General features: G+C 41.6%; 1 protein-coding gene across 1 annotated transcript in view; it reads left to right on the plus strand.

Moving 5' to 3' along the window:
- The first annotated feature begins 5,988 nt into the window (after nucleotides 1-5,988).
- Nucleotides 5,989-25,718, plus strand: part of MICOS10 (mitochondrial contact site and cristae organizing system subunit 10) — a 36,034-nt gene continuing 16,304 nt past the window's right edge. The window contains exon 1 of the mRNA XM_036826235.1: nucleotides 5,989-6,129. Coding sequence (XP_036682130.1) covers nucleotides 6,066-6,129 — 64 coding nt within the window. The 5' untranslated portion in view covers nucleotides 5,989-6,065. The remainder of the gene's footprint in view (nucleotides 6,130-25,718) is intronic.

The raw sequence follows: 25,718 nt of genomic DNA on the forward strand, positions 1-25,718 counted from the left end.
GAGAAGCAGGGTTGGGTGATGGAGGGGGAGAAGGAAGGAGTAAATAAATAGAGACGATAATTGCAAATTGTGATATGCTCTAGGAAGGAAACAAAGGGGGTGGGTGGAGTTAGGTAGGGAATGGAGGCGGGGCAAGGACCTCCCATAGGTTTAGGGTCAGGGTCCAGGCAGGAAACACATGGTCCACTCAAACTGGGAAATGGAGGAGAGTTTGTAAAGTTACTATTTACAAAGTGAGAGGAATGATGTAATACCCTGGAGTTAGTAACAGTGGGAGCCATTGCCAGCATTAGGCCCATTTTTTTTTTTTTAGCATTTCTTCATTTAATAAATAAATAAATAAATAAATAAATAAATAAATAAATAAATTTATTTATTTATTTATTTAGGGCTGTGTTGGGTCTTTGTTGCTGCGCACAGGCTCTCTCTAGTTGCAGCAAGCGGGGGCTACTCTTCACTGCGGTGCGTGGGCTTCTCATTGCAGTGGTTTCTCTTGTTGTGGAGCACGGGCTCTAGAGCGCAGGCTCAGTAGTTGTGGCACACAGGCTTAGTTGCTCCGCGGCATGTGGGATCTTCCTGGACCAGGGATCGAACCCGTGTCCCCTGTCCTCGTGCCTCTCCGGGGCCAACAGCACGGTCGCAATCTCTGTCCCGCTGCAATGTGGCCTCATCTTTCGGCCTGGCCCCACCTGCTGCTGACGTCCATTAAGCTGGATCTGAGCTACAAGGGGAAGAAGCAAATCCAAGAATCTGAAGAGAGCTGATGGGGAGGCCCATCTGAGGGGAGCTGCTGTGGGTATATCACTACCAGTTAGCGGCAGAGTAGCCTGGGATTCAGCTCTCACGATTTCCAATCTAGTGTGGTGTCTGCTAGTTTAGTTTCCTAGGGCTGCTGTAACAAAGAACCACAGACTGGGTAGCTCAGAACAGCAGGAATTTATTCTCCCTCAGTTCTGGGGGCTAGAAGTCCAAACTCAAAGTGTCGCAGGGTTGGTCTCTTCCTGGTGGCTCAGAGGGAGACTCTGTCCATGCCTCTTTCCTGGCTTCTGGGATTGCTGGCACCCCCTGGCACCCCTTGGCTTTGCAGCCACAGAACTCTGATCTCTGCCTCCATCATCACATAGCCATCTTCCTTCTGTATCTGCCTGTTTCTCTACAACTCTTCCTCTTCTTATGAGGACACCAGTCATTTTGGATTTTGGGTTCCCCTTATTCCATTATGATCGGATCTTAACTAACAACATCTTCAATTATCCTATTTGCAAATAAGGTCACATTTTGAGGTTCCGGGAAGGACATGAATGCGGTGGGGGACACTATTCAACCCAGTACACCTGCTTCAAGGTAGCAAAGCATTAAGTTTGCAAAGTGTCTCTGTCATCTTCTCCTCTTTCAGGGACCCTTTCATTCAGTTCGAATCCCCCATTCCTGCTATTATATATTCAGAACACATGATCTAGTAGCTTAATCACTTGAAAGAGCAAGGATTACCCCAATAAAATGCCACTACATACCTATCAGATTGGCAACAATTTTAGAGTGTAATTTAAAAAAATCAACTCTTGGCGAGGATGTGGAGCAACAGGAGTGATTATACACTGCTGGTGAGGATGTGAATTGGTACAGTCATTTTGGGCTGAAGTTGGCAGTATCTAATGAAGCTGAAGATAAACAAACCCTATTGCCCTCCTTAGTTACATATCATATAAAAACATATGCCGATATGCACCAGGATATATGTACAAGGATGAGAAACCTTGTTGGTAATAATACCCAGCTGGAAACAACCCAAATACCCATGGAGAGTAGAAAAAATAAACAAATTATGAGCCAAGACATGGAAGCAACCTAAATGTCCATCGACAGATTAATGGATAAAGAAGATGTGTTTTATATACACACCCACACCCACACCCACACCCACACACACAATGGAATATTACTCAGCCATAAAAAAAGAATGAAATAATGCCATTTGCAGCAACATGTATGGACCTAGAGATTATCATACTAAATCAGACAGAGACGAATACCATATGATATTACTTATTTGTGGAATCTTAAAAAATGATACAAATGAACTTATTTACAAAACAGAAAGAGACTCACAGACATGGAAGACAAACGTATGGTTACCAAAGGGGAAAGGGGGGAGGGATAAATTGGGAATTTGGGATTAACAGATACACACTTCTATATGTAAAATAGATAAACAACAAGACCTACTGTATAGTAGAAGGAACTATATTCAGTGTCTTGTAATAACCCATAATGGAAAAGAATCTGAAAAAGAATATATATAAACATATATTGATATAGATATAAAACTGAATCACTTTGCTGTACACCTAAATCATTGTAAATCAACTATACTTCAATAAAACAACAAAAAACAAATCATGGATAGAATATAACGGAATACTATATAGCAATGAATCGAGCATGGACTATACATGCAACAACGTGGATGAATCATAAGGCATAATAATGAGCAAAAGAAGTCAAATACCATAGAGTACAGACTGTATGATTCTATTTATATAAAGTTCAAAACCATGCAAAATTAAACCATATTGTTGAAGGATGCATAATCAGATAACAACACTTAAAGAAAAGCAAGGAAATGAATAACATAGAAGTCAGAATAGTGGTTATGCCGGCAGGGAGGGAGGGGATATGATCTGGCAAAGGACACACCAGGGAGTGGGCTTCTGAAGTGCTAGTAGTGTTTGTTTTACAATAATTTATGTGTCACGCTGTATTTATGTTTTTAGCACTTTTCTGTATGCTTGTTGTATTTCACACATATGCATGCTTTTAAAACAACAGCAACAACAACAAAGGACAGCCACCTGGGCTTTGGAAACAAACAAGGAAGCTACTTAGTAGCTGTTTGACTTTGGACACATTACTGAAGTGGCAAGATGATATAAGACTCCTCTTAGAGAAGATATGAATCAAAAAATGTGAAAATCCCTTTAAGAAAGGAATTAGTTTTTAATTGAAGGGAAATTGAAAAAATAATACTGGAATCTAAAAGACCTTTATATATGCAGGTGCTGTGCTGTAAAATATTCTAATCTGTGTTGTTAATGAAGCTGGATTACAACCTAGTAAACTAAATAAAGAGTTTATGTTTAGTTGATTAACCAGTCAAGGCTAAAATCTATGCTACTTAAGTGACAGTTTTTTTCACTTTTCTTCTATCCAATGTAAAAAGATACTGGCTCTCTTACTGTGAAATTGCTTTATTACAAGACTCTGTGTTTACCCATTTGAAATGCAAACTTCTGTCTTTGTGAAATTTGCTCCATACAATTGGGAGAAGTCCTAATGATGGTAATAATAGCTTACACAAAGGGTTCAAATTAGGAACAAAGCAATTCTTTAGGCAGTTTGTAGTTACTAAAACATTTTGACATGACACTATCATCCTTTGAAGACTTCCTTACTTTGTGAAACAAGAAGATATTCCAGGGTCATCTTGAATTTTCCCTGCTTGAGCCCTGGAGTCTTAGCCAATTTTCCAGGGAGCCCTGGGTCCTTTAAGTAGAGAATGGTATTTAGAAGCCAAGATCTAGGTTTGCTTATTGCTACTGGTATGTCATTGTTTTTAGGCCCTCTCCACAGACGGGATTGGGAAACAAACACACACACACACTTTTATATGTATCTCTATTACATTAATACCATGAGTTCACACTGATACACTCAATTCCAATCCAAAAGCAAAGAATTCTTTCAAGCTTTTTCCCTTTCCATGTTTGTAACTCCCTTCTCCAACACTGAGAAATCTATTTTTAATCATTTTGAATGTAACTAAGTTTACAGTGAGTGTCTTGCTGGGTTTTTTTTTTTTTTAATTGCTGTTTAAAAATATATTTTTCCCTCTTGTATTGGTTTTTATTCTCTAAGAACTATAAAAACTCCAGAGTTTTCATTTATTTATTCATTCAATCAACATATTTATCAAGCAAACACTATGTGTCAGATAATGTTCTAGGGGTGGGGCTACAGCAGTGAATAAAGCATCGTATTGGGAAAGGAACCATGGAAAGAGAGAATAATAGATACAAACTAGGAAAAAGCTGGGATCTGAACGCAGACAGCCTGGCTCCAGAATTCATGCTATACCATCTGCCTCTGATTGCTCTTGTAATTTGCTCTCTGCCTTCTACAAAAATTCACAACTCTCTTGAATCCAATAAAAATGCCTCTGTCAGTTTCTGAATCTACACAATGCAGAGCCTTGTGCATCTTCCACATTACTTAACATCTCTGAGACTGATCAGTCAGCCAATCATTTATATATTCATTCTTACATCCATTCGAAAAGCAGTTATTGAAAATCCAATATATACTAGGCTCTCTCCTGGTCATCAGGATACAGAAATGGCACAGCCCCCATTCTCAAGGAGCTCACAGTCACATCCAGGAGACACACAAACAATTACAATATAGTCTGATATATAGTTCAGATGCGAGCTGGATGAAGGATGGTCACGTCATGGAAAGAAGGCTTCCTGAAGGAAGGGGCTCTGTCATAGCAAGGACTAGAACAGTGGTTCTGCTGTTAAAGATATCAAGAATAAATAAGTATATGGGTGAATGAATTCAAGTCAGTTCATATATTTCGTAGAAGATCCGACTGTCCAAGGCCTTGTGCTCTGAACTGGGAGTGTGCAGATGAAGAAGGGGCAGCTCAGGCCTTTAATGAGCTTCTAGTTTTACTGGCAGATACAAACATCTGTAAAGAGATGTTTCAATACAACGTAGAGAATCCTGTGGGGTAGGTGAGCTCCTGCGACAGTAAGAAGATGGAGGGAGGCTCCATGCTCTATTAGTGGATGGATGAAGGGGGCCTCTAAGTTCTATTAGTGTAGGTTTCCTAGAATGAATTGTTGCAGCTTGAATATAACCAGTAGATGAATAGGAGTCATTGACAGCTTCTAATCAGAGGAATAATAGAGTCAAATCTGTATTTGTTGGTAGGATGGAGGATGGAAACGGGAAGGGAAAACTAAAGGACACCAGCAAAGAGGCTGAATTATGAATAGGAAGCTTGATCTGGAGATAGAATTTGGCACTGTTTGCAATTACTCAGGGAGAGTATGTAAAGAGGATTGATGGAACCCAGAGAACCAACACTTAACTAGCTGCAGAGAAAAACAGCCCTGGATGGACCCCTAAGGAGAAGAGTCAGAAGAGGATAATTAGGAAAGACTGGTGTCCTGGCAGTCAAATGAATAAAGAGAAGGCGGAGACAAGGAGGATCAGGAAAGAGAGACAACAATACACAACATCAGTTGTGTCCAATGCTGTACAGAGATCAAAAAGCGTCCACTTTATTTGGCAATAGGTGACTTTTTTTTTTTTAATATTTCTTTACTTATTTAGGCTGCGCCGGGTCTTAGTTGCTGCACGCGGGATCTTCCTTGCTGAATGAGGGCTCTTTCCTTTTGAGTTGTTGCAGGAGGTCTCTTAGTTGCGGCATGCATGTGGGATCTAGTTCCCCGGCCAGGGATCGAACCCCACCCCCTGCAATGGAAGCACGTCGTCTTACTCACTGGACCACCAGGGAAGTCCCCGCAATAGGTGACGTTTGCCAGAGCAATTTCTGTGTTAGTGGTGAAGGCGGGAGTTCCACTGCAATAAATGAGTGAATGAGGAAGGAGAAAAAGCCAAGATGAGTAAATGAATCAATAAATCCAGCGCTGTGCCCTCACTTGCCCTGGGAATTTCCAAGGCCAACGTCGGGAGTTGGTGTTGTGGAAGGACCTTCCAGACAGGGCTCTGAATGCCGCCTAGGAAACCTGTCTGCCTCGCAACCCTTAGGTAGGCGCGGCTCCAAGGTCAGGGTCACCTCTGGCCTCTAGGCAACCCGTCACCTTGACGACCAACTGAAAAAAACCGGAAAGTACGGAAGCTGTCAGATCATCTCGCGATATCTGGCGGGACGTCGTCGGCCCTCCGGGCCTGGGAACGGAGGCGGCTCTCGCGAGACTTGCCTGGGGTTTGAGCGCGAGGCCCGACGGTCCGGAAAGCTGGAACTGCGGGTGGGGAACATGTCGGATTCAGAGCTCGGCAGGAAGTGGGACCGTTGCTTGGCGGATACCGTCGTGAAGATAGGTAAGGGGTTCCTCGTCTCCGGCAGGCCCCACCCGGAGCCGATAAGTTGGCTCAAGGCTCCGCTGACCCGGAGGGCGGAGGAGAAGCCCCGTGAGAGGTCAGGCCGTTCGGCCTGTTCCAGCCCCTCAGGCCACGGAGAGCTGCCCGGGCCCGGGCGGGAGGTCACTACGGCGGCTGGGGACGCGGGCTCCAGGAGCCTGGGTGGCCGCCCGAGGTGGGAGGTGTGGAGATGCAGCCCCGAGGAGTTGGGGGTCGGGTTGGCAGGTGGCAGGAGAGTTGGGGAGCTCTGCGAGTTGAAGCAGTATGCAGGGCGCAACCTTGGGCTGGAGGCTGGAAATTCTCCTCCCTCGTGTCACATCTTTCGCATGGGGCGTGCAGCTTGGCCTGGAGGCCACATTCCTCCTCTGCTGAATCAAAAGTGCCCTCTAAGAAGGTCATCGGGAGCATTTTATAGATACTGTCAGGCTCTAATGTGAGTTGCTGTCATTCCCGACTTGTTAACGTGGTTTACAGGCATCAGAGTAGCCTGGGGCCTGAAATCCGAGACTTAGTGATGGTGATCTGGAATTAGAATTGCCTTGGAAAGTAAGATAGTGATTGGTAACTTTTCAGCCCTTAGTGTAGCTCGGTGTAGCCTTTTAACATGTGCTCAGGGACGACACAAAAATTATGAAGTCACTGCTTGGAGGGGAGAGGGAAAGAGGGAAACTCACTAAGTGCCAGACTCTGTGCTTGGTGTGCAACTTAATACATTATTTAATACAAGTCATGAAATTGAGAGTCAAGTGAAGGGATTTGCCCAGGGCCTAATCAATGGCAAAGTTGGGAATTTAACCCAGGTTTTCTGGTTTCAAGTACCATACATTTCTTCGATACTAATTTTTATTATCTAATTTTGATATTTTTGTATGGAAATCTTAAAAAAAGTATTTAAGAGGATTTAGGATTGTGCCCTTGAATGAAAATATTGGAAAAGAAATAAAATTGTAAGGTCCATGAGAGCAGGGATGTTTTCTGGTTCATTCACTGCTGTATCCTCAGCTCCCAGAAGAGTGCTTAATAAAAGATGTTAATAAAAGTGCTTAATAAAAGATGTTGAGAATGAGTCAGTAAATGAAGAAATTTATCACAGCTACCTCTTCATCCTCAAATTCACCACTTACCGGCTGTGTGATTTAGGGCAAGTAATCTAACCTCTCTTGTGCCTGCTTACTCATTTGTAAATTGGCAATAATATTGCTATCTCACAGAGTTGTTTTGAGGATTAAATGAGTGAGTTTATGTAGAGGCTTCCTTAAGTATGAAATGAGGATAAAGAGATAGATTTACCTAAAAGGATTATGAAGACTGAAGGACAGAAAAGTGCACAAGATACTTGCACAATGCCTGGCACTTACTATATATTCAGTAAATGGTGGTAGTAATAATTGTTGATATTGATACTGTGCCACTGATGATCACCTGAGGCAGTAAGTAGTGTGTGTCGTTCATGAGTGGGACATTGGTGGGGCATACACAGGTGGAATAATTAAATGAAGCATGGTGATATATGATTACAGATAAAAACTAAAATAAGTTATTCAGACTTTTTGCTTATTATTATAAATCAAGTAAATGGAGTGGTGGGTTGGGGGAAGTGGGCCTTTAGTAGAGCTTTGGTTAATGACTTGGACTTGGATAGTCAGGGAGAGTGGAAGAACTTGAGCAGAGGCTGGTTGAACTTTTATGGAGGAGGAATTGAAGCACGGAGAGGTTAAGTGGCTAGGAGTGGAGGAGCTGGGGTTAGAACCAGGCATTCTAATTTCAGCACCCGCCTACTCCCTAAACAAGGCTGGTTTGGGTGGAGTCAGAATTGTGAATTACCTTAGAGAGATTCTACTTTATCTTGAAGGCTTTTGAGTTGGCTTTGGCTTTTTCACATGCACTCTGCATATTCAACACCTCTGTCTTAAAAATCAATTGGGACTTCCCTGGTGGCGCAGCGGTTAAGAATCTGCCTGCCAATGCAGGGGACATGGGTTCGAGCCCTGGTCCGGGAAGATCCCACATGCTGCGGAGCAACTAAGCCCATGCACCACAACTACTGGGCCTGTGCTCTAGAACCCGTGAGCCACAACTACTGAGCCTGTGTGCCACAACTACTGAGCCTGCGCTCTAGAGCCCGTGAGCCACAGCTACTGAAGCCCGCGCGCCTAGGGCCCATGCTCCGCAACAAGAGAAGCCACCGCGATGAGAAGCCCACGCACCGCAACGAAGAGTAGCCCCAGCTCACCACAACTAGAGAAAGCCCGCGAGCAGCAACGAAGACCCAACACAGCCAAAAATTAAAAAAAAAAAAAAAAAAAAATCTATTACTTTCTGCTCCCAGGGCTCAGTAAGTCGAGGCTAGTAGGGAATCATGAGATGGTTTTAAGTAACAAATATGTACTGAGCTATGGGCCAGTCAGTGGGCAGATAGGGAAACAGAAGGCATTTCAGTGCCCTCAACAGGGAACTTATGTGATGTAAATGGAATTTTGGTATGATTGTCCTGGCAGTGTTTTATATAGAACAAATCAGGAGTAGAGGAGGCTAACAGTACTGTGAATGTGAAGTGATAAAAGTCTGAACTGTTAGACCAGAAAGGAATGGGTCTATTTGAGAAACGTCAAACTTTTTCCCCCATTTATAAAAAGGAGATAGTAATACCCACCTCCTGGGCCAGCACAGTGCCAAGTACATAGTAGGAACTCAATAAATGCTATTTTCTTTATCTTCTCTCCAACTGGGTTAACTTTGCCTCATTTCATTTCTTATAAAGATGACTCCAAGGTTAGAACTTAAGTGGTGATGTCATTGATCAGAATTTGGAAGTAAAGCAGGAGGGGTGCATGTGCACCTCATTATACTAAGTTACATATAAGACTTAGTAACTGATCATGTGAAGTGGCAGGAGAGAGACTGTAATGAGAAAAAAGCTCATAATTTTGATTGTTTTTCTGCTTACATGGTTGAATTTGTTTGAGAATGATAATGAGGTTGAGAAGAAGTTTTTAATTTTGAGGGAGAAGCTGAGTTCAGATTTTGAGGGGGTTGTCCCTGAAGTAATGGACGTAGAGAAAGGGCATATGAGAAATGAAGCATAGAAGTGTAATTTTGGGGGACTTTTATTTAAGAGGTATTTGAGACTATGGAATGAACACTTTTTTTTTTTTTGGCTGCCTTCGATCTTAGTTGTGGCATTCAGGATCTTTCGGTGTAGCACGCGGGCTTCTCTCTAGTTGTGGTGCATGGGCTCTAGAGTCTGCGGGCTTAGTTGCCCCGCGGCATGTGGGATCTTAGTTACCCGACCAGGGATTGAACCTGCATCCCTTGCATTGGAAGGCAGATTCTAAACCACTGGATCACCAGGGAAGTCCCTGGAATGAACAGTCTTCTGTAGTGAGTGTGTTAGTTCCTATTCCTATAGGCAGTGAGGTTTTAGGACTCTTTAAACATCTTTGGCTGCTTGCTTTTCTAGTACTTCAAAATGGAGATGGAGACTCAGGAACGGCAGCCTGCCATAATAAGATAGAGGTTTTGTAGATGTAGGCAGGGAAGAAGGGCCAAGGCAGGCTTTCAGCTGCATATTGATAATTTCATGTTCTCTGGCTTCAGAGAGACTGAAGGGAGGTCAAGGTGAATGGACAGCTCCCTTGGTGAGCACTTCTCTGTTTGGCACCTTATAACTAAGTGTTTTCATTCTTTTCCCACCGATTTGCCGAAAAATGACTATTTTAATCGCTCGTGTTTAGCCTAGATATTGTACAGCTGAGTTAAAGAGCCCTCATAAGCATGTACTTTAGGCACAAGTTGTTTTAAAAATTGTTCTTCAAAGATTTACTCTGAAGCTTGAGTAATGTTCTCATATGATTTTGTCCTGTAGGAAGAGCTACATTTATTTATAAATACCACCCCTCCTTTCCTATCATAGGGTAAGCAGTTTTATTTCCCCCATATTCTGGTTTTAAAATATCTATTTATTTGTGTATAATAGGAGTATGTGGGATAGAAGATTTCTAATATGGTTTGACCTGGTGTACTGAGCTCATTGACTCAAAGAAACAAAACAAAACACACGCCTCCCTATAATAGGCACAATAGGCCATTGTTTGTTAAACATGTTTCTCTCTTCTTTCACTTCTTGTTCCTTTCTTTTCCTTTCTTCCCCTCACATTTTTCCTTTCTCCCTAGTTCATCCATAAGGTTTGAGACTAATGTCTTTAAAAAATAATAATAACATTGTTAGCATTGAAGAAGTTCCTAGGTGTTCTATTTATTCTCCATCACATCACTAAATTTTTTTAAAGCTTTTTTAAAAAATTTATTTTGTTTTATTTTTGGCTGTGTTGGGTCTTTTTTGCTGTGCACCGTCTTTCTCTAGTTGCAGCGAGCGGGGGCTACTCTTCGTTGCAGTGTCTGGGCTTCTCGTTGCGGTGGCTTCTCTTGTTGCGGTGGCGTCTCTTGTTGCGGAGCACAGGCTCTAGGCGTGCGGGCTTCAGTAGTTGTGGCATGTGGACTCAGTGGTTGTGGCTCGCAGCCTCTAGAGCGCAGGTTCAGTAGTTGTGGCGTATGGGCTTAGTTGCTGCGCGGCATATGGGATCTTCCCGGACCAGGGCTTGAACCTGTGTCCCCTGCACTGGCAGGCGTTTTTTTGTGTTTTTTTAAAACATCTTTATTGGAATATAATTGCTTTACAATGGTGTGTTAGTTCCTGCTGTATCACAAAGTGGATCAGCTATACATATACATATATCCCCATATCTCCTCCCTCTTGCGTCTCCCTCCCACCCTCCCTATCCCACCCCTCTAGGTGGTCACAGAGCACCGAGCTGATCTCCCTGTGCTATGTGGCTGCTTCCCACTAGCTATCTATTTTACATTTGGTAGTGTGTATATGTCCATGCCACTCTCTCACTTCGTCGCAGCTTACCCTTCCCCCTCCCTGTGTCCTCAAGTCCATTCTCTACGTTTGCGTCTTTATTCCTATCTTGCTCCTAGGTTCTTCAGAACCTTTTTTTTTTTTTTTTTAGATTCCATATATATGTGTTAGCATACGGTATTTGTTTTTCTCCTACTGACTTACTTCACTCTGTATGACAGACTCTAGGTCCATCCACCTCACTACAAATAACTCAATTTTGTTTCTTTTTATGACTGAGTAATATTCCATTGTATATATGTGCCACATCTTCTTTATCATTCACCTGTCAATGGACACTTAGGTTGCTTCCATGTCCTGGCTATTGTAAATAGTGCTGCAGTGAACATTGTGGTACATGACTCTTTTTGAATTATGGTTTTCTCAGGGTAGATGGCAGGCAGATTTTGAACCACTGTGCCACCAGGGAAGCCCCACTAATTTTTCTTAATAGCTCCTATCACCATCTGGAATTTGCAATTTGTTTCTTTACTTGATTGTCCCTCCTCCCTAGAATGTAAACTTCATGAGAACCAGAGACTGTTTTGTTCACTGTTGACCCCCAGCCCCTGGGATAGAGGAGGCATACAGTAACTATTGTTAAATGAATGATATGTGTTGCTGAGAATTTTGTAGACTCTGTTCTCAGCCCGTATCTGCTACTCAGTGTCTTTATTAACTGAATGAATTAGCATTTAAATTTTAAAAGTCCAAGTAGGGTACATTTCATGTGAATTTCTGCCAGTTCACACTTTGACCATGTGTCCTTGTACTCTTGGAACTGTTACCAACTTTTAATTTCATCTGGGCATGTAAATTATTGTCAGTAATCTTAATAATAAAGTAGTATTAGAAATATTTGGGAGTAGTCAACCAAGAAACATAAACCAGAGAGCACTTTTTTATTTAAACAAGTAGAGCATGATGTTGGTTTAAGTGGTACTGCCAAAGCCTTATTGCAGGAAATTAAAAAGGAGTGAAGAATATTACATTTTATGAATAGCATGTTCCATTAGTTTATGTGAATGCGTCATTAATGGTTTTTGCTAATTTTATGAATTTATTTTTGTTTTATCAGATTTATTGAATGCTCTGGTTTTCTTTCCCACTCTGCTCAAGGGCTGTGCCATTTATTGATATTTTCCTTGTACATACTGACTAGTTAGTCTTGTGTGTACCCACATGAATAAGACACACATTCTTGCTAATGAGAATAGGAATCATAGTATTGTGCTAACACAGGAGTCTTAATAGTTCTGGGACAGAGCTGATGCGCTCACCTTTGCTTGTCACTCGGACTGGATGGGAAGTTTTATCTATTTTCTGTTTCCCAGGGGAAATAAGATCCTAAGAGATGAGAAAATCAGAGTTGATGAGACTTATGGAGGTCCTTCCCTGCAATTTGAGAATATCTAAGCCCTGCGAGTGTAGGTCATAGAAGCATTGTCATTGCCCTTAGAGTGCTGTTACAACTCACTCTCGAATGCAGAAGGCCTGTGCTGGCAGGCTGTGACCTCATGACCAAGTTGATGTCTGAGTGGCAGAGGCTATGGCCCCAGATTTGCTGGAGGAAGCTTTGAGGAGAATCTCGCTCCAGTACTTTGTGGATTCATTTGGAGGCCTTGGGAATCCTTAATGTGAAAAAACTGTGAAATTGGCTGTGTCCCTTCTCCCCCACATTTCACTCCCACTTTGAGACCAGAGTAAGGAATATCTAGTCTTTTTTTTTTTAATTGATTAATTTATTTTTGGCTGTGTTGGGTCTTAGTTTATGTGCGCGGGCTTTCTCTAGTTGCGGCGAGCAGGGGCTACTCTTCATTGTGGTGCACGAATTCTCATTGTGGTGGCTTCTCTTGTTGCAGAGCATGGGCTCTAGGCACACGGGCTTCAGTAGTTGCAGCAGGCAGGCTCAGTATTTGTGGCTTGTGGGCTCTAGAGCATAGGCTCAGTAGTTATGGCACACGGGCTTAGTTGTTCCACGGCATGTGGGGGTCTTCCCGGACCAGGGCTTGAACCCATGTCCCCTGCATTGGCAGGCGGATTCTTAACCACTGCACCACCAGGGAAGTCCCAGGAATATCTAGTCTTAATAATCCATGTATTGGCCAGAAAATCTAAAAGAGGGGAAGGAGATGTCATGGTTGGGAGAGGGGTTGACCAATGCCATGATACTTTCCTGAAAAAGGCTCTTCTTGCAAGCCAGGTGTATTAAGCATGAGGAAAAATGCAAGCCATGGACATTTATAAGCAGCTCCTAGAATGTATTCCATTTAATGGACTGTGGTAGCATTCACATGCCATTCCTTTTCTTTTGCCTGATTTTTTGCATTAGAAATAAATGTACCAATAATTACCTCTCTGTGCCTCAGTTTCCTCAACTATAAAATGGTAGTTGTTTACAAGTGATGATAAAATGAGATAATCTCTGTACAGTGGTTAGTACTTTACCTGTACTTGGTAAATACTAGCTGCAGGCATGTGAATGAAGGATAGCAATTATAAGTTAAAATAACACATTTGCTCCTATCACGGCTATTGTGGGTGGTATGGAAGTCCGACAATTGGTATTCCAGTTTTATATACATAGTAGTAATAATTAATGTATACTTCTCTAAGCAATTTAATACCAGGCATTGTGGAAATCTCGGGGGAGGGGTGCACAGGTGAATAGGCACTGGGCCTACCCTTGAGGGGCTTACCTTCTTGAGGAATGTGAAAAGGAGGTGGAGACTTCGGAATTCCATCTTAGAGAATTCCATCTTAGGTGTTTAGTAGGTGGACCCGGTGGAGGTCTGCATTTCAGGTCTCAGAAACTGTCCAGGCATCATCCCAGAGGAGAGAGAGACTTTGGCTCCTTCGGGGAGTGATGATAATGGCTACCATTTATTGAGCACTTACCATGTGCCAGATACTGTGCTAAGCATGTTACATTATCTCATTTAATCCTCATAGTCTTGAGGGGTATTTTCCCTCAATTTTTTTTTTAATTGTGATAAAATACAAATAAAATTTACCATTTTATGGGGGGGATAAATTAGGAGTTTGCGATGAACATATACACACTACTATATATAAAATAGATGAACAACAAGGACCTACTGTATAGCACAGGGAACTATATTCAATATCTTGTAATAACCTATAATGGAAAAGAACCTGAAAAAGTTATATATATATATATATATATATATATATATATATATATATACACATATATATATATACACACATATATATATATAAAACTGAATCACTTTTCTGTATACCCAAAACTAACACAACATTGTAAATCAACTATATTTCAATAAAATTTTTAAAATTTTAATTTAAATTAAAACATTTTTAAATTGACCATCTTAACCGTCTTTAGGTGTACCACTAAGGGGTATTAAATATGTTCACAGTGCTGTACACTCATTACCATCATCTATCTCCATAACTCTTCATCTTGTAAAACTGAAACTCTGTACCCAGTTAACAATAACTCTCTACTCCTGCGCATACCTTCCAGCCCCGGGCAACCACCACTCTACTTTCTGTCTCTGTGATTTTGACTACTCTTAAGTACCTCATGTAAGTAGAATCATACAGTATTTGTCTTTTTGAGATTGGCTTATTTTACTTTGTATAATGTCTTCAAGGTTTACTCTATTTATTTATTTATTTAGGCTGTGTTGGGTCTTCCTTGCTGTGTGTGGGCTTTCTTTAGTTGCGGCTGGGGGAGGCTACTCTTTGTTGCGGTGTGTGGGCTTCTCATTGCAGTGGCTTCTCTTGCTGTGGAGCACGGGCTCTAGGCCCGCGGGCTTCAGTAGTTGTGAGTCGTGGGCTCAGTAGTTGTGGCACACGGGCTTAGTTGCTCTGCGGCATGTGGGATCTTCCCGGACCAGGACTCGAACCCGTGTCCCCTCCATTGGCAGGCAGATCCTTAACCCCTGTGCCACCAGGGAAGCCCGTTGTGGCTGTACCATTTTACATTCTTACTTACGCTGCACAAGAGTCCCAGTTTCTTCACATCCTCAGCAACATTTGTTCTTTTCTTTTAAAAAAAATTTTTTAATAGTAGCCATCCTAATCAATGTAAGGTAGTATCTCATTGTAACTTTGATTTGCATTTCTCTAATAATTAGTGATGTTCAGTGCATCTTTCCATATACTTATTGGTCATTTGTATATCTTCTTTGGAGAAATGTCAGTTCAAGTCCTTTGTCCATCTTTTTTTTTTTTTTTTTTAATCATTTATTTTTGGCTGCGCTGGGTCTTCGTTGCTGCATGCGGGCTTTCTCTAGTTGTGGCGAGCGGGGGCTACTCTTCGTTGGGGTGCGCGTGCTTCTCATTGTGGTGGCTTCTCTTGTTGTGGAGCATGGGCTCTAGGCGTGCGGGCTTCAGTAGTTGTGGCACGCGGGCTCAGTAGTTGTGGCTCACGGGCTCTAGAGCGCAGGCTCAGTAGTTGTGGCGCACGGGCTTAGTTGCTCCACGGCATGTGGGATCTTCCTGGACCAGCGTTCGAACCCGTGTCCCCTGCATTGGCAGGCAGATTCTTAACCACTGTGCCACCAGGGAAGCCCTCTTTGTCCGTCTTTGAATTATTTTTGTTGTTGTTGCATTTAGGATTTCTCTCTATATTTTTTTTTTTTAAAGAGCAGGTGATATACAAGCTGGCTTTTTATTTTTATTTATTTAAACACTATTTTATTTATTTATGGCTGTGTTGGGTCTTCGTTTCTGTGCGAGGGCTTTCTCTAGTTGTGGCAAGTGGGGGCCACTCTTCATCGCGGTGCGCGGGGCCTCTCATTATCGCGGCCTCTCCAGACGCGCAGGCTCAGTAATTGTGGCTCATGGGCCTAGTTGCTCCACGGCATGTGGGATCCTCCCAGACCAGGGCTCGAACCCGTGTCCCCTGCATTGGCAGGCAGATTCTCAACCACTGCGCCACCAGGGAAGCCCCTATATATTCTTTTTTAGAATATTTATTTATTTATTTATTTTTGGTTGCATTGGGTCTTTGTTGCTGCGCGTGGGCTTTCTCTAGTTGTGGCGAGCGGGGGCTACTCTTTGTTGCGGTGTGCGGGCTTCTCATTGCAGTGGCTTCTCGTTGCGGTCACAGGCTTCTAGGCGTGCAGGCTTGTAGTTGCAGCACGCGGGCTCAGTAGTTGTGGCTCTCCGGCTCTAGAGCACAGGCTCGGTAGTTGTGGCACATGGGCTTAGTTGCTCTGCGGCATGTGGGATCTTCCCGGACCAGGGCTTGAACCCGTGTCCCCTGCACTGGCAGGTGGACTCTTAACCATTGTGCCACAAGGGAAGTCCCATCTCTATATATTCTTGATATTAATCCTTTATCGGATCTGTGATTTGCAAATATTTTCTCCCATGTATGTGGGATACCTTTTTGCTCTGCTGGTATTATCTTTTGGTGCAAAAATTAAAAAATTTTTATGAAGTCCAGTTTGTCAATTTTTTCTTTTGTTGACTGTGCTTTTGGTGTCTGAGCAGCAAACATCTCGTTTCTCATCTACTCTCATACTGACAGTACTTCTGATGGCAGATGTGTTGGCTTTCCACACCAAGATATTCTCTGACACCAGCTGGGTGCTCCATTGCACAATTCAATTCTGACAATAACAGGATAGCACAGACCCTATGAGTTAAGGGCTTAGTCCCCTAAGACTCTCACTTCAGATGCCAATCAGAAGTCCAGATTGTTACCTACGCTTCTGACTGACTGGCTATGAATCAGAGGTTCCCATGATTCCCTCTTAGGGTTCAATAATTTGTTAGAATGGCTCACAGAGCTCGGGAAAACAGTTTGTTTAGTAGATTACCAGTTTATTACCAAGGATACCAAAGAATCTGAATGAACAGCCAGATGAAGAGATACATTTGGTGAGGTCCTGAAGGGTCCCAAGCCAGGAGCTTCTGTTTCTGTGGAGGTGGGGTGCACCTCCCTCCTGGCATGTTGCCCTCCTGGCATGTAGATTTGTTCACCATCCTGGAAGCTCTCAGAACCCCATACTTTTGGGATTTTTTGAAAGCTTCATCATGAAGGCATGATTAATCATTAGCTCAGTCTCCAGCCCCTCTCCCCTTCTTGGAGGATGGGGGATGAGGCTGGAAATTCCAAGCATGACTTGGTCTTTCTGGTGATCAGCCCTCATCCTGAAGCCATGCAGGAGCCCATCAAGAGTCGCCTCATTAGAGTAAAAGACACGCCTGTCACCCAGGAAGTTCTAAGGGATTTAAGAGCTCTCTGCCAGGAACTGGAGGCAGAGACCGATATATGTATTTGTATGATTTCATATCCAAGAAATCATTGCCAAATCCAATGTGATGATGTTTTTGCCCTATGTTTCCTCTTAGAGTCTTACAGGTTTTTGAGCTGTATTCAGTTAATTTTTGTATATGGTGCCAGATAAGGAGAGTCTGATTTCATTTTTTTTGCATGTGGATATCCAGTTTTCCCAGAACCATTTGTTGAAAACACAGGCCTTTCCCCACTGAATGGTCTTGGCACCCTTGTCAAAAACCATTTGACCATATATGCAAGGGTTTATTTCTGGGCTGTCTATTCCATTGGTCTATCTGTCTGTCTTTATGCCAGTACTACACTGTTTTTTTTTTTTTTTTTTTTTTTGACCGTGCCGTGCGTTTTGAGAGATCTTAGTTCCCTGACCAGGGGTTGAACCCGGGCCCACTGCAGTGAAAGCTCTGAGTTCTAACCACTGGACCACCAGGGAATTCCCAGTACTACATTGTTTTGATAACTGTAGCTTTGTAGTAAGTTTTTTTTTTTTTTTTTTTAATAGCTACTTTATTTATTTATTTATTTATTTTTGGCTGTGTTGGGTCTTCGGTTCGTGCGAGGGCTTTCTCCAGTTACGGCAAGTGGGGGCCACTCTTCATCGCGGTGCGGGGACCGCTCTTCATCGCAGTGTGCGGGCCTTTCACTATCGCGGCCCCTCCCGTTGTGGGGCACAGGCTCCAGACGCGCAGGCTCAGTAGTTGTGGTTCACGGGCCCAGCTGCTCCGTGGCATGTGGGATCTTCCCAGACCAGGGCTCGAACCCGTGTCCCCTGCATTAGCAGGCAGATTCTCAACCACTGCGCCACCAGGGAAGCCCTGTAGTAAGTTTTGAAATCAGGAAATGTGTCTCTTGGTTTGTTCTTTTTCAAGATTATTTTAGCTATTCAGGGTCCCTTGAGATTCCATATGAATTTTAGGATGGGTTTTATATTTCTGCAGAAAATATCATAGGATTTTGATAGGGATTGCATCGAATCTGTAGATCCCTTTGGATAGTATTGACATCTGGTAGCAAATAATATTCTATGGTATGGGTATACCACATTTTGTTTATCCATTTATCAGTTGATGGACATTGAGGTTGTTTACACTTTTTCGCTATTATGAATAATGCTGCTGTGACCAAGTATACCAGTTTTTATATGGACATATGTTTTCATTTCTCTTGGGTATGTTCCTAGGAGTGGGATTACTGGATTGTATGGCTCTTTGTGTAGCATTGAGAAAAACCATTAAATGTTAAGCTGAAGAGTGACGTGGTTGAATGTCTGATTTCAGAAAGATCCCTGAAGTATTATGAGAATGAATTGGAAAGGGCCAGAATGAGGGCAAGGGATGTATTAGTATATTATTGCAAAGTCATGTCATAAGTGAAATGATCAGGTTAGAGGAACCCAGAACTAAGATGGGGGCAGAAGGAGTGGAATGGAGACGGATGTAATGGTGACAGTACAGCAGTAATGTTTACAGAACTTGAAATGCAGGCTCACGAGCAGGAGTCGTCAGGGTGATGTCAAACCTACATAAATGGAGAGTGGAATTGCGGTTGACAAGTAGGAGAGGCAGGAGGGGAGCCCAAGTAACATTTTGCAGTTTATTAATTTCTGTTATGTCTTGAGATTTGTCACTGGGTATATGCAGCTCAGTCAACAGAGATGAAAGTTAATGCTTTGCCATGCATTCATCTTCATGAAGAGAAAGGGTTTGGCCTTGTTCCTTCCTTGCTAAGAAAGTAGGACAGTAAATGATTTAGCAGCTGACCTACCTTAGAATTAACCAGCAGGTTTTGTGTATTCATCCGCTAATCAATTACGTGTAGTTAAATTGATTGTTTAAGACCATTTTAATTTTAAAATAATACTATACTGGTCAACTAATCTATAACAAAGGAGGCAAGGATATACAACGGAGAAAAGACAGTCTCTTCAATGAGTGGTGCTGGGAAAACTGGACAGCTACATGTAAAAGAATGAAATTAGAACACTCTCTAACACCATACACAAAAATAAACTCAAAATGGATTAGAGACCTAAATGTAAGACAAGACACTATAAAACTCTTAGAGAAAAACATAGGAAGAACACTCTTTGATGTAAATCACAGCAAGATCTTTTTTGATCCATCTCCTATAGTAATGGAAATAAAAACAAAAATAAACACAAATGGGACCTGATGAAACTTAAAAGCTTTTGCAAAGCAAAGGAAACTACAAACAAGACGAAAAGGCAACCCTCAGAATGGGAGAAAATATTTGCAAACGAATCAATGGACGAAGGATTAATCTCCAAAATATATAAACAGCTCAAGCAGCTCAATATTAAAAAAAAAACAACCCAATCAAAAAATGGGCAGAAGACCTAAATAGACATTTCTCAAAGAAGACATATAGATGGCCAAGAAGCACGTGAAAAGCTGCTCAACTGCTCAACATCACTAATTATTAGAGAAATGCAAATCAAAACTACAGTGAGGTATCACCTCACACCAGTTAGAATGGTCATCATCAGAAAATCTACAAACAACAAATGCTGGAGAGGGTGTGGAGAAAAGGGAATCCTCTTGTACTGTTGGTCGGACTGTAAACTGATACAGCCACTATGGAGAACAGTATGGAGGTTCCTTAAAAAACTAAAAATAGAATTACCATATGACCCAGCAATCCCACTACTGGGCATATACCCAGAGAAAACCATAATTCAAAAAGGCACATGCGGTAGCACAGGGAGATCAGCTCGGTGGTTTGTGACCACCTAGAGGGGTGGGATAGGGAGGGTGGGAGGGAGGGAGACGCAAGAGTGAAGAGATAGGGGAACATATGTATATGTATAACTGATTTACTTTGTTATAAAGCAGAAACTAACACACCATTGTGAAGCAATTATACTCCAATAAAGATGTTAAGAAAAAAAAAAGGCATATGCGGGACTTCCCTGGTGGCACAGTGGTTAAGAATCCGCCTGCCAATGCAAGGGACATAGGTTCGATCCCTGGTCTGGGAAGATCCCACATGCCACGGAGCAACTAAGCCCGTGCACCACAACTGCTGAGCCTGCGCTCTGGAGCCCGTGAGCCACAACTACTGAGCCCACGTGCCACAACTACTGAAGCCCGCGCGCCTAGAGCCCGTGCTCCGCAACAAGAGAAGCCACTGCAATGAGAAGCCCACGCACCACAACTAAGAGGAGCCCCCACTCGCTGCAACTAGAGAAAGCCCGCGCGCAGCAACGAAGACCCAACGCAGCCAAAAATAAAACAAACAAACAAGCAAAACAAAACAGACACATGCACCTCAATGTTCATTGCAGCACTGTTTACAATAGCCAGGTCATGGAAGCAGCCTAAATGCCCATCGACAGACGAATGGATAAAGATGTGGTACATATATACAGTGGAATATTGCTCAACCATAAAAAGGAATGAAATTGGGTCATTTGTAGAGGCGTGGATGGATCTAGAGACTGTCATACAGAGTGAAGTAAGTCAGAAAGAGAAAAACAAATATCGTATATTAACGCATATATGTGGAACCTAGAAAAATGGTACAGATGAACCGGTTTGCAGGGCAGAAATAGAGACACAGATGTAGAGAACAAATGTATGGACACCACGTGGGGAAGGTGGCGGGGGTGTGGTGGTGGTGGTGGGATGAATTGGGAGATTGGGATTGACATGTATACACTAATATGTATAAAATAGATAACTAGTAAGAACCTGCTGTATAAAAAATAAATAAAATTCAAAAATTCAAAAAAAAATACTATACTGAAAGAGGCCATTGAATAGTCATGCAAAAAGAAAGCAAATTACTGTTTTTCTTTAAGTATCAGTTCATCTGATAAATATGGGTTACCACAAAGTATTGGTGGCTCACCAAAAAGTGCCTTTTGGTAGCCTGTGTTTGCAAACTGATACCTCTCCATTTCATGGAGTGATATCAATTAGGGTAAACTAAAATACTTCAAAGGTTTTTGGTTGTTTATAGGTTTGGGTTTCAAATTAGTACATGTTAATTGTTGAATTAGTAGCCATATTTTGTTTGTTATATGTATTTATAAACAATGTTTGGGAGCAGAAATCCTTTTTCCATTTGCGGCAGCAATATGAATAATGGAACATTGTGATCTTCCTAGAGGAGAATTTTCTGTTAGTATTGTAGAATAATGTAATTAGGCACTATATGGAACTTGAAAACATATTTAAATTTTTGTTCTGGCTGTGGTTTTATGCTTTCCTAAAATGTGGCCTGAAACAGTTTATTAGTAAATGTGCTGAATTGCTTTTTCTGGCAAGTGCATTTCAGTGTTGAATCCAAGGGAAAATACAAATATTTACTTATAAAAGTCGTTTGGTGTGGTAATATTTTTACCACGGCCATTGACCCACTATTGAAATGTTAGGGCATTGCTAGGTTGGATCCTGTTTATTTAAAGGCCAAGAGAGGGAAAGAGAGAGGAAGTTAACATTAATTGAATACCTGTTATGTGCCACCATATTTTTGGCACACTAATATATTATCCCTTTTTTACTCTCCTAGCAATTCAGTGAGGAAGTTTATATTATCTCTTTTTCAGCAAGAAAAATAATGCTCAAAGATACTTGTAGAAACTGAGAAGTTCATTTAAAAATCCACATGAAAATGTAAACAATCCAAAACAAAGTGATTTTTTTTTTGTTTGTTTTGGCTGTGCCCTGAGGCATGCGGGATCTTAGTTCCCCAACCAGGGATCGAACCCCTGCCCCCTGCAGTGGAAGCGCGGAGTCTTAACCACTGAACTGCCAGGGAAGTCCCCAAAGCGATTTTTTAAAAGAAAAACAAAGTTGGAAGACTAACATTACCTGATTTCAAGACTTACTGTAAAGCTTCAGTAAACAAGACAGTGTGGTGTTGGAGAAGGGATACACGTATAAATCGGTGAGATTGGCTAGTGTCTAGAAATAGACCCATAAATATATTGTTAATTCATTTTTGACAAAGATGCCAAGACAGTTTAATGGGGAAAGGAAAATCTTTTCAAGAAATTGTGCTAGAATAACTGGGTATCCATAGAGAGAAAAAAAATGAACCTCATTATCACATATAAAAATTAACTTGAAGAATCACAGACATGTAAAAGCTAAAACTAAATATTTCTAAAAGAAAGCATAGGAGAAAAATCTTTGTGACCTTGAGTTCAAAAAGAGTCCTTAAAAAAGAAAAGATTTCTTAGGTCACAGAAAGCAAAATCACAAAGAAAAAAATTGATATGCTGGATTTGATCAAAATGTAAAACTTGCTCTTTGAAAGACACCATTAAGAGAACAAAAAAAGGCAAGCCACAGAATGGGAGAGAATATTTGCAATACATATATCTGATAAAGGACTTGTTTCCAGAATAAAGAATTTTAAAATTTCATCATAAGAAGACAATCCATCTGAGAAAATTGGTTAAATGTTTGAAAAGATTCATTGCAAAAGAAGTTATACTAATGGCAAATAAGAACATGAAAAGATGTTAACATCAATGGGCGTTGGGGAAATGCAAATTAAAATCATAATGAGATACCCCTATACACCCATTAAAATAGTTTAAAAGACTGACAACATTAAAGTTTTCTAGGATGTGGAGCAACTGGAATTCTTGTACACTGTTGTTGGGGAAGTATAATGGCACAATCGTTTTGTAAAACTGGTAGTTTCTTATAAAGTTAAACATACCATCTATTCATTCTACTCCTGGGTATTTATTTACTCAGGAGAAATGAAAACATATGTTCACAAAAAGTCTTATATATATGTCCTTGAAAGGTGTCCTTGATAATCATAAAGTGAGAAAAGCAAATTTTAGAACATCATGTGTGATAAACGATCCTACTTATATAAATGGAATGATAAACAATAAACTTAATCCAAATTACTTCTTGGAATGATAATGATGCTTGGTGGGGAGGATCATTAACTTTGCTCTTTTTATGATGTAAGGAAATAAACATGAGAACAATTTCTGTTCAAAAAATTATTTACTGAGTTCACTTGGTTCCTACAGTTGAGGACTATGAATAATCTTTAAATAAATATGTTAAGTCTAGTTTTGTTATTTAATAGGTTAGTTTAAATAAGCTTTTCACTAACTTTGAAATTACACTGGTAACTATTAATGAAGTTTTTCATTGATTGACAGGTTAATGGGATTTGCCTTTGGTGGACGTGATGTCCCATTGTTGCTTTCCTTGTTTGGCCCCAGTTGAATAACTTCCATGAATACATAGACTTACAGAATGATAGATTATTAGAGCTGGAAGGAGCCTTAGGGATTCATTTGGTCTAGTGGTTTTTAAATGTCTTCCAAAGTACCCTAGTGGTTGCCACTGGCGGAGGGGGGCTAGGTACAGAGCAGAAAGGGAAGGCCGAGCAAATGGATTTCTAGTCAGGCTTTCAGCACAGTCGCCTCCCCCTGCCCGAACAGAGCAACTCTACTTTGATCTGTTGTATTTATATATTTTCTGCATAAGATTTTATTTGGAAAAATAATTTGAATGCTTTGGAGGGAAAAAAGACTGATAACAGTGATTTCAACTCTTTCATTTAACAGATTGGAAAAATGATGTCTGGAGAATTTGAGATGTGTTTCCCAGGGTCTGTTCCTATAGAGTGATTTGTTTGGAACCTGTTTCTGTTCTGGATATTGGACAGATTTGTCCACGAGACTGCTGCTTTACAACTCCTCCTGGATTTACCCAGTCACTGGGGTCCCACACACTTGGGGCACACAAACACACACTCTCTCCATTCTCCTACCACTGACCAGTCAGTAACGTAGTTTGGACCTTGGTTTAAGATAACATTTCTATTGAATGTGTTTGCTTCCTATTTCAGCTAGAGACCATTTCTAACTGAGAAATGGCTATCTAGAATCATATAACTTATATGTTACAACAAACAGGGGAGTTTATTTATCATGTTTTCAAAATGTGGTCTATAGAGCCCTAGAGTTTGTGGGGCCCATCTGGGGGGGGGGGGACAAGTACAGGGTTCAGGAGGGTAGGGCCTGGATGCTACTTGGACTCCTCAAATAGCAGCTTAGTTTTATCTTTTGAATGTGCTGGGCTTTCACAGAAGATTTCTCTGGAAGAAAGGCTTTCTGCTTTGAAAGAAAGAAGAGGAAGAAGGAAGGGAATTGTGTCCAGCCTCTCACTGTAAGGGTGAGGAAACTGAGGGCCTGCAGTGTTAACCTCCTTCAGCTGGAAAAGCAGTGTGTGGGACATTGAAAGAAGAGTCGGCCTTGGGAATTCCCTGGTGGTCTAGTGGTTGGGACTCAGTGCTTTGACTGCTGTGGCCCAGGTTCAATCCCTGGTCGTGTACCATTTGGCACGGTGCAGCCAAAAAAGAAAGAGTGGGCCTTGAGCTGAGTGAGCTTGGGACAGTCTTTGGCTTCTTTGAGCCTCAGTTTCCTCTTCTGTAAATTTGGGATGCTAATCCCTACATGGTTTTGATGAAGCCCAGGATTAGGTAATAACCTAATGGTTGTGAAAGTATTTTATAAACTGTAAACCCCTAGACTGGGGGTGAAGTACCCCCTCACCCCCAGGGACATGTGGCAATGTTTGGTGCCATGTATGGTTGCCATACTGGGGGATGGGGGAGTGGGGGTACTGACATCTGGTGGGTCGCGGACAGGGATGCCGCTGAAACGACAGCATCCACGACAAAGGAATACCAGCCCCAAATGTCAGCAGTCAAGGTTGGTAAATCTTGCCCGTGACAAATGTAACTTCTCTAGACTTCTCATTCTTTACGACTCCCCTGCCACAGCCCTGCCAGACTACACTCACCCAACACAGGGTCGAATATTCATACATGTGTACATCTGCACACACAGACTCTTTCAGCAACAAACATAATGGGAAATGAAGTGGACAAAAAAAGAAAAAGGAACAAACAGAATAATTAGAATGACTTTTTTTTTTTTTAAATTTGGCCACACCGCACGGCTTCTGGGATCCTAGTTCCCTGACCAGAGATTGAACCCGCACCCTCAGCAGTGAAATCACGGAGTCCTAACCACTGGACCACCAGGGAATTCCCTAGAATGACTTTAAAGAAAGCATAGCTTATAATTTTTAGGTCTTTTTTTTTTTTGACTAAATACATACTTGTTAAAAAAAAAAAAAGAACTGTACTACTTAAAGTGAAAGTCCATTGGAATCTAGATAATGATTATTAACAATTTAACTTGTCATTTTTAAAAGAAGTGGAGAAAGTGAATTTGAAATGCTTTTTATTTATTTATTTTTAAATTTATTTATTTATTTATTTTTGGCTGCATCGTGTCTTAGTTGGGGCACTTGGGATCTTTCGTTGCGGTGCGAGGACTTC

The sequence above is a fragment of the Balaenoptera musculus genome, chromosome 1, assembly GCF_009873245.2.
Source record: "Balaenoptera musculus isolate JJ_BM4_2016_0621 chromosome 1, mBalMus1.pri.v3, whole genome shotgun sequence".
Classification (NCBI taxonomy): Eukaryota; Metazoa; Chordata; class Mammalia; order Artiodactyla; family Balaenopteridae; genus Balaenoptera; species Balaenoptera musculus.